At 46.2% G+C, this 14,805-nt stretch overlaps 1 protein-coding gene across 14 annotated transcripts in view; it reads right to left on the reverse strand.

Annotated features, from left to right (window-relative positions):
• The window catches only part of NAV2 (neuron navigator 2), an 874,724-nt gene that overhangs the window by 34,629 nt on the left and 825,290 nt on the right, over positions 1–14,805 (reverse strand). For 9 of the 14 annotated variants that reach the window (XM_043451122.1, XM_043451119.1, XM_043451127.1 and 6 more), the window contains 7 exons: positions 13,318–13,341; positions 13,128–13,202; positions 8,483–8,566; positions 7,995–8,106; positions 4,727–4,872; positions 2,405–2,413; positions 1,834–2,006 (listed from right to left, as the gene is read on the reverse strand). In XM_043451122.1, the coding sequence (XP_043307057.1) occupies positions 1,834–2,006; positions 2,405–2,413; positions 4,727–4,872; positions 7,995–8,106; positions 8,483–8,566; positions 13,128–13,202; positions 13,318–13,341 (623 nt within the window). The remainder of the gene's footprint in view (positions 1–1,833; positions 2,007–2,404; positions 2,414–4,726; positions 4,873–7,994; positions 8,107–8,482; positions 8,567–13,127; positions 13,203–13,317; positions 13,342–14,805) is intronic. The other 5 variants (XM_043451131.1, XM_043451125.1, XM_043451126.1 and 2 more) reach the window with 1 other exon arrangement.

Genomic DNA, 14,805 nt, shown 5'->3' on the forward strand with positions numbered 1-14,805 from the left:
AGCCTGTATCAATCCATAAAGAACAGATGAGGGGTCTCCTATTCTCCTGGTCAGGAAACAACTGGACTGGGATGCTCTGGGATGACGGCAGGTGAGCCACGGGCAGCTGGCCCTTTATTTACCTCCCAAGCACCCTGCAGGTCAGACGGGACTCGTGGTCCAGAGAACTGGTTTAACCCTCACGCCAGCACCCAGGGTGCTGGGCAGGAACCTCAGTCAGCCATTAGCGCTCCTCTCCCTCCCACCATTCGGGCTTACACCTTCGCCCAGAACAGATGTGCCCATTCTTGCCATTCTTCCCAGGGCAACCCCCACAAGAGAAGAGGAGCCGCTGATTTATGTAAAATGGAGACCATGCTTCACTGGAGGGTGGGTTCATAAAATAAAAGTCAGGGCCCTAAACTCTGCGTCCTCACTCCCACTGCCTGTCTTCCGTGTGGTCCGAGCAGGCGATGGGCTAGTCCTGGCTCACCCTCTCACCTGCATTCCCTGCACCCGTCTGGTGAGCTGGACTTGGGATGCTGGTGCAGGCCGCTGTGTTCTGTGGGCGGGCAGGCTGGCTGAGTGGGCTTGGGGGTGGCCCCACAGCCCTGGCCTCCTGAGACAGGAAGGAGGCAGCCCTGCATGCACGGGATCTGACCGCCCCCCCCAACGAGAATCCAGTGATGTAGATGGAACTCACCCCACTTTCACCAGTGAGGGAACTGAGGTGTCCACCACCCCAACTCCCCTGTCCAACCCTAGCTGCTGGCTGATCTGACCCCAGACGCAGTGGTCCTCTTTTCCCAGGCGCTGTCTCATCTCATGGGAACTGCCCTTGCAGCCCACTGGAGCTCTGGTTCTTCTTCCACTTCTTGCCTGGTGATACTAAAGGCTCTGATGGAACTTAGTCCTTTGGGGCAGGGGCAATCTCTCTCACTCACTGCTGCAGGGAGTCAGCTGAACTGCATTCTGAGCAGATACCCGGGTCTCTGCCTGTCAGTCCCAAGCCATTCCTGACTGAGCTTCTTGCCTCCAGAGTCTAGGTCTCGTGTTTTGAGATGGGGCACAGGACTGTCTCCCTGTGTGCTGATGGAACAATGACCAGTTGGTGCTCAGTGGAAACCATGGACGCTTGGCTGGGCAAGAGCAGATGACTCTCCCTTTCTATGTAACTCGGTGTCAAGGGGAACGGCACCTAAGCCAAGGCCAAATGAGCAATCGCCTGTCTCACTCAACCACCTGTGTTCCCAAAGAGCTCTGTTCAAACTGACTCACTTACAATCAACGGGGAGAGTTCAGGGTGTTGAATCATGCTACGAAATATAAAACCCTTTGGTAAAGAGAGTGGTCACTGAATCACTCTATTTTTTAAACTTCTAGCTTTTGAGTGCTGATCTGAGAGAAAGAGTCAACACTAAATTTTGACCCAAGAAGAAAAGGGTAATCTCTCTCAGCCCTGCCACCCAAATGAACCAGAATTTCACCCCAAACTGCCAACACTTATACCATCGTCTCCCCGACAGAGCATACAGGCTGCAGCTTTTCACATCTACCTATTTGTTCAATGCTTAGGGCAGGATAAGGAGACAACCACTGTCTCAATTTGAGAGAAAAATGGAAACAGAGGTTAAGCCACTTGCCCAAGACCAGCCAGCTAATTATCCACACCGATGCCAGCAGAACAAAAAACTTTCTAGTCCTGAAACATGGAAAGAACATGCAGAGTCCCGGGAATGCAAGACACAAAGGACCCCAAGAAGCAGAGAGCATAACAGGACTCCTAGCCATTCCTGTTAGAGAGAGCTCTCAGGGGCCAAAGATGACCAAAGCGACCCCAGCAGACAGACTTACAGAGAATTGGAGTGAGAGTTTCGCAGCAGGGGAGTGGAGCCCGTGGATCCATTGTGCGGTAGCTTCGGAGAGGAAGGCAGAGAAGAATCCGTCATCTCCTCAATGTCTGAATGGGAGGACGCCGACTTGGGGGACTTCTTCTTCCCGAAGGCTTGCTTGAAGGAACTGCGTAACTGAACACACGAGACTGTCAGGCTGGCAGAGGCCCGGCCCACCCCTCAGGCCTCAGCAAACAGACATGCAGAAGAGCAAATTACTTCTCCCGTGCTCTCCTCCCGGCCATGGAAAAGGTCCCCCACAGCTCTCTTGAATCAGTGCATTAAGGGAAGAAGAGTTATCTGGTGTTGACAGCTCAGGGGACTGGTCCTGTGGGTGACATTCCATGCCTACTCTTGGGTCAAGAATAGATGCCAACAGCAAGACAGAGCCTGGCTCAGCAGATGATGTGGGGAGGAGGGGGTGACATAGCAACAAAGCGGGTTGCTCAGACACGGTGACGGATGCGGGTGAGGTTAGTCATATCAATGGATGGGTTAGCTTGGTATCTGATATTCACGTGGGTCTTGCTTACCTCATTGACCTGCCAGAGAAAACGCAAGCAAAAATGGGGAAGGGGGAGGAAAAAAGACACATTTTTAACAGAGAAAGCCAGAGACAGGGAAAGCTTCGGACTTTTCAGACATGGCATGGCTCATAATAAACACCATACAGAGAGGAGGTGTCTGGTAGGACCAGCGATCTTTCAAAGCTTAAGAGCTATCTTCTCCAATTATGGAAGGAGAGGAAGAGTGTGTCTGGAGGTGCCTACAATCTAAGCTCTACAGGCTGCTTTGTTTGGCTGAAATGACTGCCCCATCTTCCTACACTCCTCATTCTTTCCCGCCTCTAATCAGTCATCTGTAAGTCTTTTTTTTCTTTTTTAAGCATGACTTCTTTTTTCAGCAAGGGTAGCTTCACTCCTGCACCAGTCCTAACAGGGCTGCATAGCTCTCTGACATATGTACTTAGGAGCTCCTACTGTCCTTCTGAACACATAATAAAAGCAGAAAATTAGCCATGTCGCTCCTTGCTCCAAAAAAAATGACATTTTAAAGAAATCTATTAACCATATTGGGAAAAAGGAACTGGCATATCACAAATTCCCCAAACCATGAAATGGATCTGAAAATTTTGAGAACATAAAAAAATTAAAAGTATGATGTTTTCTCTGAAAGCCATGATAAGCACATACTTTTCTAGGACCAAAAAATACAGCTTCATCTTAAAAACATTCTTTTAGAAAGTAAATTTCTTCAAGTTTTTTTTTTTTTCTTCTGAAAACACATTCTGGGAGTTTCCGTAACCACTGTGAAATTCAGAAAACGGGCCATTCAGAAATAATGAGAATTTTCTCCTATCAAAGTTTCACCCATAACAAACTGCATATCCAGCTTGCGGTCAAGTCTGGATCCCATTTCTCTCCCATTTCCTACTTCCAGTCATATTTCCAGAGAGTAGTCAGAGAAACAGAAGGATCTGTACACATCAACCTAAATCCTTGCTCAACCTCTGGTAAGATGCCAGATAAAGGAGGAGCGTACAAAGATCAGACAACATTGACCTTTGGGATGAACTGAGGATGCTAATTGTCCATCCTCCCCAATGGCACTGATAACCAAAAGCTGTCTTTAAAACTTTTAAGTTTTATTTCCTTAATTAAGGAAAAAGGATAGTCACATTTTTTCACAGAAAATAATTCTCTCATCACTTTGATAATCAAATCAGATCATATTTAGCAACAACGTATTAGAAACAAAACATGAGTTAATTTTACTTAAGTCACAGCAAATGAGTTGACTAAAAGCCATCAGTAATGCAAGGAAAGATTTAATCAGAAAGATGAGAGAATCACCCGGAACTGGCCTTTCCGCTTGCCTCCAATGCAAGTAAGTCATCGATAATCAAAATGACTACATCCTCAACTCCTCCATCACTGGACCTCGCCACCCATCCAAGATAACACAAAATGAATGAGAAGTGTATGGAATGAATGCGGACACTGAAGCTACTATGAACACATGATGCTACAAGCATTGACAAATGGGGCTGTGTGAGTCCTGGCCAAGTTCAGATCAACCCGGGGTGTCCCCGCACTGAAGCTGGGAGCAGTGAATGTCATTCAGAACTCCACAGCCGGTCAGCAGAACTGAAAATTGAGTGGGGAGAGGACAGTGGCATTTTCCATGAAGAATGGGAAAAATTGTTCAAGAGGCCATTGTACAGAAAGTCGAGTTGCCGGAGGGAATTAGGAAACATGGAGAAACACTATGTGGGAGACTGCCTCTATTAAATTTGCTGTTTTGAGTTATGACCTCCGCCCCCCTCCCAATTCAGAACCACTCACTAATTGCTGACAACCACTTCATGAAACTTTTACTTTCAGCAAAGGGTCAAAGATATTTTAAAGACAAGGGTGGGTGATTTAATGCTCTCATGGGCAATCATGTAAATAAGTAGATAAGGACTATGGTTAACGATGGGATGGCCAGCAATACACACTCCAAAAAATACTTTGGAACTAAGGGGAAAAAACCACTTAATAGTAACCCTGGTCTAGTATCTGGAACTTTGTGGCCAGCCTATGATGAGGAAGAAATGACGCACATGAAATGAAAGACGCGTGCTTTACATAAAGTCTCGTGAGACAGTAAAACTACAAGGAGGTGGTTATTTCATAAATCCTAGTGCTTGGCTGGGCACAATACTGACTTTAACAGAAACCTGTCCACAAGCCCCTTCACTGGATTGACTCCCAAGGGTCTACGTTGTGAAGTTAAGAGCTTCATATCCGGGGCACGTTGTTTCCGAGATCAACTCTGTCATTCAGCACGAGAGTCTTTGGAGGCACACTCACCCAGTTCTTCCTCTTCTTCTTCTTTGAGTCGGTCTCTACGTTGCTGCCCACGCTGGAGTGGCTGGTGGCGCTATTGATGCTCGAGACGCTGTCGGACGAGTGCTGCCTGCGGATGCGGAGGTCTGTGGCCTGGGAGGTTCCGTTCCCTGGAGACCCAAGATCCAAGACGTCAGGAGCTGCTGACTTTGCCCCTTCCTCTGCCCTAGGACTTACACCCAAATTTACACACCCAAGGACTCGTAGCTATTTCCCATTCAACCTCACCTGCTGTTCCCGGATGCTGGCTTCGAGGTCCTTGAGTAGGTGGGGGCCACGCCCTCTTTGACTAATTAAAGGAGAACTCTTCTCATTGTGCCCAACAGAAGTCAGGGGAGGCCCAGGGAGAACTCCCCGACACCTGCTCTCTTGAGCTTTAGACGCAACAATGTGTCCCCGAGTTGCGGCAATAGTCAATTGTGTTGTGAGCGCCCCCTCCTTGGCTGTCTCTGCTCCTGCTCCAGCTTTTTCATGCCCTTGGATGGACATGCCATGCCCACGTCCTTTCACCGCCTGACAGCTACTATTCTTTCTTCCTGGGATGCTCTTCTCCCTCTGTTCGGCCTGGCCAGCTCTTATCAATCTTTCTCACGTCACCCCTAGCCTCACTTTTCCAGGAGGCTTGCCATCTGAGCTGACAGTGGTACCAGAGATAACACTGCCCCCAAAAGCAGTGAGACCAAAATAAACCTTGCAGACCGTGTTCCCTACAAGCACAAGACGACACCAACAGCCCTGTCTTTAGAGCACTGGTTTCAGGGGCAGATGTGGGTTCTCGTCCCATTTCTGTTATATTCAGTGACCTAAGGATGTGAACATCGCTCTAAAATTCAATATTCCCCTCAGTACCATGTGGAGGGAGGAACAGCATTGCCCTCATAAGCATGTTGTGGACAGAAAACAGGTTAATGAAATCATTCAAACACTGAGTTTAGTGCTTAGAACACAGTGAATGTTCTATAAGTGTCAGTTCTATCACCTATCAGTACTCTTCATTTCATTTTTGATGTAACTCCTCATGCCCACATTCTCCCCCACCACCCCAAGCAACATACGTAAGGACAAAGCAATTCCTTCCAAAATGTTTCCCGGGACAAATGAGGGATGAACCCATTTCAGGCGGCCCCACATCAGCAGGCACAGTACCAAAGAATAGCAAGGAGAGAGAAGAAAGCTTTCTTAAGTGAACAATGCAAAGAAATAGAGGAAAACAGTAGGATGGGAAAGACTAGAGATCTCTCCAAGAAAATGAGAGATACCAAGGGAACATTTATGCAAAGATGGGCACAATAAAGGACAGAAATGATGTGGACCTAACAGAAGCAGGAGATATTAAGAAGAGGTAGCAAGACTACACAGAACTACACAAAAAAGACCTTCATGACCGAGATAACCATGATGGTGTGATCACTCACATGGAGCCAGACATTCTGGAATGCGAAGTCAAGTGGGCCATAGGAAGCATCACTACAAGCAAAGCAAGCGGAGGTGATGAAATTCCAGCTGAGTTATTGCAAATTCTAAAAGATGATGCTGTGAAAGTGCAGCACTCAATATGCCAGAAAATTTGGAAAACTCAGCAGTGGCCACAGGACTGGAAAAGGTCAGTTTTCATTCCAATCCCAAAGAAAGGCGATGCCAAAGAATGCTCAAACTACCGCACAATTGAGCTCATTTCACATGCTAGCAAAGTAATGCTCAAAATCCTTCAAGCTAGGCTTCAACAGTATGTGAACCAAGAACTTCCAGATGTACAGGCTGGATTTAGGAAAGGCAGAGGAATCAGAGATCAAATTGCCAACATCCGATGGATCATAGAAAAAGCAAGAGAATTCCAGAAAAACATCTACTTCTGCTTCATTGACTATGCTAAAGTCTTTGACTGTGTAGATCACAACAAACTGTAGAAAACTGTTAAAGAGACGGGAATACCAGACCACCTTACCTGCCTCCTGAGAAATCTGTATGCAGATCAAGAAGCAACAATTAGAATAGGACATGGAACAACAGACTGATTCAAAATTGGGAAAGCAGTATGTGAGGGCTGTATATTGTCACCCTGCTTATTTAACTTATATGCAGAACACATCATGCAAAATGCCGGGCTAGATGAAGCACAAACTGGAATTAAGATTGCTAGAAGAAATAGCAATAATCTCAGATATGCAGATGACACCACCCTTATGGCAGAAAGTGAAGAGGAACTGAAGAGCCTCTTGATGAAAATGAAAGAAGAGGGTGAAAAAGCTGACTTAAAATTCAACATAAAAAAATGAAGATCATGGCATCTGGTCCCATCACATCATGGCAAATAGATGGGAAAACAATGGAAACAATGACAGACTTTATTTTCTTGAGCTCCAAAATCACTGCAGACGGTGACTGCAGTCAAGAAATTAAAAGACACTTGCTCCTTGGAAGAAAAGCAATGACAAACCTAGACAGTGTATTAAAAAGCAGAGACATTACTTTGCTGACAAAGGTCCATATAATCAAAGTTATGGTTTTTCCAGTAGTCATGTACAGATGTGAGAGCTGGACAATAAAAAAAGGCTGAGTGCCAAAGAACTAATGCCTTCGAACTGTGGTGCTAGAGAAGACTCTTGAGATTCCCTTGGACAGCAAGGAGATCAAACCAGTCAATCCTAAAGAGAATTAGTCCTCAATATTCATTGGAAGGACTGATGCTGAAGCTCTAATCCTTTGGCCACCTGATGCAAAGAGCCAACTCATTGGAAAAGACCCTGATGCTGGGAAAGATTGAAGGCAGGAGGAGAAGGGGACTAAAGAGGATGAGATGGTTGGATGGCATCACTGACTCAATGGACAGGAGCTTGAGCAAACTCCGAGAGATGGTAAATAAAGGACAGGGAAGCCTGGCGTGCTGCAGTCCATGTGGTCGCAAAGAGTCGGACAGGACTGAGCAACTGACCAACAACAACATGTCAGTCTGTAAATATCAAAGCATTAGTAGTGAAATTGAGGCTGTGAAATACTGATTCTTGGTCAATAGAGACACATCCTCTTCCACTTTGAGATACATCAGAGAAGAGGACAAGCCAGAGCAGCTCTCTTCCTAGAAGCAGTAATTAACTGGATGAAGTGTCTTCTAAGACTTGTCCAACTGACACAGACTCCCGCCCTCTGGAAGGGCGGTTGCATCATATGCTGTCAGGGGAGGGCTCCTAAGGGCAGGCGGGTCGCCAGACTGAAAGCTGTGTCTCCTGCTTACCTTTGCAGTTGAGCTCCGGGGTGTTAATTACTCCATTAATGGCAGCCTGGGCAGCTGCGTTCTGTTTCTTCAGCAACTCAATGGTTTTTCTTAACTCATTCAGTTCTGAATCCTGAGGAGCAGAAAAAAAGACCCGTCATCCCCAAATCATTCTGTACTGAGTTCCACTGAAGTCAACTTAGCATCAGCTTAGAGGAGAGGAGAGAATGAAGGAGCCACAGGAAACCTTTGTCACAAACATTAGCCTGGATCAGTTTTCAACAGGCGTTTGTGAGCACAGGAAAGCCAAGAGGACTAAGATCTGTTGCCAATGCAGTTACCACCACTCACTCCAAGTCATATTTTCACTCAATAAATTCTGTTCCTTCAGATTCAATTCCAATAGTCCAATAAGCACACTACAATCTATACAATTTCCTGGAGTAAAACAGGATCATGTATTTAGGTTTCTTAATTCTAAGCAGGGAGGGAAGAAGTTCCTGTTTTACCTTCTGCTCAGCCGTCATGGTTAAGCTCTGGAGCCTGATGGTCATGTTTCCAAGACTCTGCTCAAAGGCTGCCACGAGGTGAGCCTAGAGGGGAAAGACACATTTCCTTGCAGTTACATTATCTTGCAAGGTTTGCTGTTGCTGTTTAGTTGCTAGCTCGTGTCCAACTCTTTGCGACCCCATGGACTATAGCCTGTCAGGCTCCTCTGTCTATGGGCTTTTTCCAGGCAAGAATACTGGAGCAAGTTGCCATTTCCTCCTCCCAGCGGTCTTCCTGACCCAGGGATCAAACCCATGTCTCCTGTTTGGCAGGCTGATTCTTTACCACTGAGCCAGCTGGGAAACCCACCTTGCAAGGCAGGCGTGCCTAAAGGGTGCTGGGTCTTAAAGACAGAAATCTTAATGGGGCCACGTGGGTGAGCCCCTGTCGACTTCTTCAGTCTCTTGAGCCCCCACTCCCCACCACTCTCTGGGATCTGGTTACTCTAGCCTTTCATGTTCTCCAATGTCCCGTGCCTCTTCCCACCTCAGGGCCTTTCTGCATATTTTCCCCTCTGCCCAGAATGCCCTTTCCCTCGCTGCCTTCCCAGCTGATTTTTACACATACTTCTCGAGAGAGAGCTCAGCACATGTCTTCATGAGACCTGCTATTTCCCTCCGATTCACTCACACAAGCACACTGGTCTGCTGTGTACTTTGTGGGATCACAGTCAACACACACACACACACACACACACACACACACTTGTGATCACTAATTTACGCCAGTCTCTACTACACTGCAGGATACCTTTCGTTCCCCAGGCACCAGGCTCGCAGTAGAGGCTCATGTTGGGCATGTTTACAGAACGGACGAACAAAGTGCTTGGCAGATGTTGCCTGTTATAATCGTGGTTAATAAAAAGCCACCAAAAGGCCCATCTGCTACCACCTCAGAGAACGTTCCCCCTGGAGTGAGGACCTTCCCTGGGGCTCCCCTCCACTTTTATATATCTCTGTAGAAGACAGCATCAGACACGCCATTATCCTATATTACAAAGACAGCTTTAAAAATGCTGCCAATTATAGTTGAAATATGCATCCAATTTTGAGAGATGTTAGAAACACGAAAAAAAAATGTGTATCTTAGAATTAAGAGATGTGATGTTTCCTTGTCTGCCCCTTTCTCTGCAACCCTCTTTAAGGGCAAGATGCAACTCTGTGTCCCAACACTAAACCTTCTTCCACAGAGCAGTAGGTGAGAGGGCAGTTAGCTGACTGAGGATCCTGATAATATTGTTAAAACCAAGGATAAAGAATGGATAAGTCATCTAACCCTGCAGGCCTCAGTTTCTTCATCTATAAAATGGGAGCCGTATCTATGTTCCTCCCAGGGTGATTCTGAGCATTTAGTGAAACAACGTGGTTGAAAATGATCTATAAGCTGTTAAGGAATTGCAAAACACAGGCATGACTAGGGACTGTGGCAAACAGAAGGGGTTTGGGAACAGATATTCTGAGAACACAGGTGTAGAGAGATGAAGAAAAAGTTCAAGGAGTGGGGTGGGTAGATACACAGAAGGTCACAGGAGGAACCAGAAGGACCGGCAAGGTACCTGAGTCTTGGGAGAAGTGAGACCTAATGGTTCTGGAAAATTCTCGAGACAAACATGATAGATGCATAGAGTGAAGGAGAAAAGGGTGGGAGAGGAGCCATCACCCTGGGCTATAAGGAGGGTCAGGGTCAGCAGACATTTCTGATTAGGGAGGAGAAACTTGAGGGGTGAGTGGGAGGCCTCTGTTACTGGACTTCATGAAACAGGGAGACTCTGGGATCAACTGCTGAGCCTCTTTCCCACTGGCTGTAGGAGCTGGCAGGGGACAGGGGCACTTGTGATACAAATGTTAAATGGACTGGCCAGCTTCTTTCTGATTGCATGCCCTCTCTTATGAAAAACTGAGAAAATGCCTTTACATTTTAAAATAAAGTGATATGCTTTAGTCTGCCCTGGAGAATGTGGCAGGACAAAAGCCAACCAAATTGGAGACAGTCACATAGTAAATGAAGCCAGGGCATGGAGGTGAACAACTTGACTGCTACCCTGGCACTTCAAAGGAATGACAAGGTCAAATTTAAATGACTGAATTTCCATTTATTTCTATTCCTCGTTTGATTGCTACCCAAGATTCTATTTGTGGGCATGAAAACTTTCTATTCATTTAAAAACAAAAGCAAAACCCTGACCCCACAAAGACTGCTTATCAAGAGACTGTTTTTGCAAACTCAAGAAGAAACCACATGTGCTCCAAAGAACCAGAGGATCGCATTTTGCTGGTGACCAAAAGGACTGAGTCATGATCTCAATTATGAAAACACGGGCTAAGAGGCTGGTTCAGAGCCGCACAACAGACTTCTCAGCAAGCAGCATTCTCACATTCCCAGGGAAAACAAACACAAGTGGTATAAAAACACCCAGAGAAGGTGGCTTTGAGTAGTTTGTCTAGAAAAAACAAACATGGCTTGGCCTGCAAGAAAGATGGCAGACAGTAAAACACGTTAGCACTGCCGGTGGTGTGTGGCAAGACTAAATATTTACTTTAAAACAATATGGGATTCAGTGGCTTTTATGAAGAGCAAAACGGATTTGTGAAATAATAGTAACGTGAGGGATCTCACTCCTACTCTTCTGGACCAGACAGGAGAGTTCCAAATGGCCCAATGAAAGGTCCCTTGGGGGCAGCATGAGTTGATTGGAGGAATTAATCAAGTTCATTGATAAATAAATGACTATTTTTCCATTAGTAAGGGGCAGTCATTGATAGCTACAGTTCTTAATAAGGGCAGTGGTTCCAAATCACCTGCTGTCAAACCTCATGTGTTTCAAGGAGACCACTGGCTCACTGGTTCTGGATTCAAAGGCATGCATCTAATTATCGAGATGAAGACTCTAAACCTCAAATTTCAGATCTAACATCAATTTCTGATCTTCTTTTTTTTTTGTATTTATTTATTTATTTGGCTTCACCAGGTCTTAGTTGCAGCATGCAAGATCTAGTTTGGTTTCCTGACCAGGGATTGAACCTGGGCCACCTGCATTGGGAGCATGGAGGCTTAGCCACTGGACCACCAGGGAAGTTCCAAATTTCTGATCTTTTAGGATACAGTAATAGAGGAAAAAGTTAAGAAAATAAAGAAGGATTAAACAAACACACAGTAGCCTAGTATACTAGCATTTTGGGAAAAAAAAAAAAAAAAGCAAAAGATTTCCAGAAACGTAAGAGAGCACGGGAGAATGAATAGTTCAGAGTAGTTAGCAATTACTGAGCCTATAATTAAGGTCAAGCATTCTGCTAGGTAGTTCATGTGCAGACTTTAAAATGAAATGGAAAGTTTCCTCGAGTAGACTCAGGCTCAAACCGGGAATTACATGGGCAAAAGCTCCAGATATTTACTAATTATGGTCCTGGTCCAAGGAAGACAAGCTTTTTGCTTTTCATTTTAACAGCATGCTGGGATCACGCAGGAGGCTTCCTGACAGGCTCACACTCACGATCTACGGTCCCATGCAGGAAGCCCTGCCTCTGAGGCATCTCAGCACCTTCCAAAACCTCCGGCTCTGCCTCTGAGCCGCAGCCCTCAGACTCACGGCCCTGCGGCAGGGTACCTTTACCGACTGGTCTGATGTGGTAGGAGATCTCTGCCTCCACTCTGACCCCGCAAATCCCGTAACCACACCACAGGAAGTTAACTTAACCACCTAACAGATGCATGTGCTCATGATGTGACCTGACCCTTGCTTTTCTTCGATGCTGCCCTCATTCCCACTTCCTTCCCCCTTCCACCCCAGCCCTCTTCCTCCACATCCACGCCATAGATTCCAATCACACTGAGCTTCTTACAGTTTCCAAATGCGGCAACATCTCCACCTTGGGCTTTTGCACAAATTACTCTCTTTGGTTAGAATGCTGTGCTTCCCATGCATCCTCCCCTACCCAGCAATCATAAGATGCAACCTCCTCCAGGAAGCCTTTCCTGACTTCTCCCAGCCCCATCAAAACTGATCTAGGCGTTCCTCTTAGGTATTCCCACAACCATCCCCCTTTATTGCTATCATAACAGCTATCATGTCATAGCAAAACTGTTTTGTCTCTCTGCTGTTCCGCAGAAAGAACACTAAGAGGACAGTGAGTATGTTTGCTTTGCTGCTGAACCCATAGTGCCCGGGGCATAGTTGGCACTTAAACAGTTGCTGAATTGAATGCCAGTTGGCAGTGGCTCCTGAACACGTAATTGTGTATATTATATAATAATTACAGAGCAGTCAGCCATTTATTGTGGAGTCTTAGATTTTCTTCTTCTTTTTTTTTTTTCTTTTAAGATGAAAATTTCCAGAAAGAGAAAGGAAAATAAACTGTTCTGAGCACTTAATCTATTCCAGGTACTGATCACATGACGCCCCTGAGAGCTAAGTGTTATCATCTCCCAGCGCACTGAGGCGCAAAGGCACGCTCAGAAGCGAAAGACTCCGTCCAAAGCACAGAGCCAGGAAGTGTCAGAGCTGACGCTCACACCCTTGATACCAAAACCTGTGTCTCTTTCGTTACACCACTCTGCCTCTATAATGCTCAGAGGCAGCAATGGCTACTGCTCTGGGTCTATACTCACATTTGCTGTCAGCTGGGTGGTCAAAGCAGAAACTTTTTCCTGGGAGGCATCCAGTTCCCGCCGTAGTTTGCGAATCTAAAGATGACAAGGGACAGAGTTACTTGCTTTGGCAGTCCACTTCCAGGATGAGCTGGGAGAAAGAACTGACCATGGTGAAAGACAAAAATCCAACAAGCAAAGTGTTCCTTACCTCTGACTGGCATTTTTCTTCTGGCTGTAAAGAAAAACACAGAAGAAATTAGACCACTTGAGGAACAACTGGAGGGCCATGTTTGGACACTTGCTGCAGTCTTAAAGATTTATTAGTTTCTTTTCCGACGGACTTCTCTAAATAAACCGGTTCAATTCATGTGACCAATCAGAAAGGCCAAATATAAATAATGTATTCTTTTGAGAAATTAGGAAGAATTAGGAAATACTCTAGCTATGTTGGTTGTGAGGAGCCCCCTGCTCCCACGTGGAGATGATGACAGGGAGAAGGGGTTATGAGAAGGGGATAAGCCAGGGGAAGAGTTGCCAGATTTACAAATTAAAAAAAAAAAAGAACAGGGCACCCAGTTAGATTTTTTTTTTTCTTTTAGTTTAAGTATGTTCCATGCAACAGTAAGAACACACTTATACTAAAAAATTATTTGTTGTCTATCTGAATTTCAAATTTAATTGGGCATTCTATATTTATGGCAACCCACTCCAGTACTCTTGCCTGGAGAATCCCATGGCTGGAGGAGCCTAGCAGGCTACAGTCCATGGGGTCGCAAAGAGTTGGACACGACTAAGTGACTTCACTCACTCACTTATATTTAGTCTGGCAACCCTACCTGGGAGGCAGGGAAGACAGCTCATAGGTTAATTCTGCCCCATTTTATCCCTCCCTCTCATCTCCCTAGGGCACTGAAGCAGAAACAGCAGCAGAGCGGGAAGGTTACAGAAGCGAAGGGGACTGGGAGGCCCCATCAGCCAGCCTGGTGACTCCCCAGCTTATAAGAAGGAAGATGGCCGGCACGTTCCTGCTGCTCCATCTGGAGGCCCTCGTTACCTGTGACCCTGGGGAGTAAGGACGAAGCCTGTAGACTCTCTTACTGGAAAAACCTTCCACCCGGGGCCCTGGGTCTGTGGTGACACAGCAATCAACCGGCCAGAGACTACAAACTACTTATCTCTTCCCATAGGGGGAGCCCACGTGGGCTGGGGGGAACCTATTGCAGGGGGAACCATTCTTTCTCTCTTCTGGAGTTCCTGTAGGGGCCCATATAAGAAGAAACCCACAACCTCCAACATACACTTTCTTGAAAATGTTGGAAGTGCCCAATGGCCTTCTCTCCACACCAAACCATTTGTACCTCCTTCGGGTGGAGCAGCCAGGTAGGTGAGTGAAGATCAGTAAAGACTCTATTTTGTCCTGACTCCTCTGTGTGTGTCCTAATCCAGTTCACTAGTGGCAAACCCATTACTTTGAAAGATCAGCATCTGACTCTGGCGTCTCCTCCTCTCAGTTAGAACGCAGAGGGGTCCTGCAGTTCCTAATACCCGTCAGCTGGGGTAAGAGGGTAACCGGTCTGACCGCCCCTCACACCTTGCTCTCCACTTGTGATCTTGCCCCAGAAGGCCCTCTCCCCAGGATGATTCCTAACAGCAGAAACTCATTTTTAGGTACACTGTGACCAAGTTAGTTAATCCT

This window comes from Cervus canadensis, chromosome 29 (assembly GCF_019320065.1).
Source record: "Cervus canadensis isolate Bull #8, Minnesota chromosome 29, ASM1932006v1, whole genome shotgun sequence".
In the NCBI taxonomy this organism is placed as follows: domain Eukaryota; kingdom Metazoa; phylum Chordata; class Mammalia; order Artiodactyla; family Cervidae; genus Cervus; species Cervus canadensis.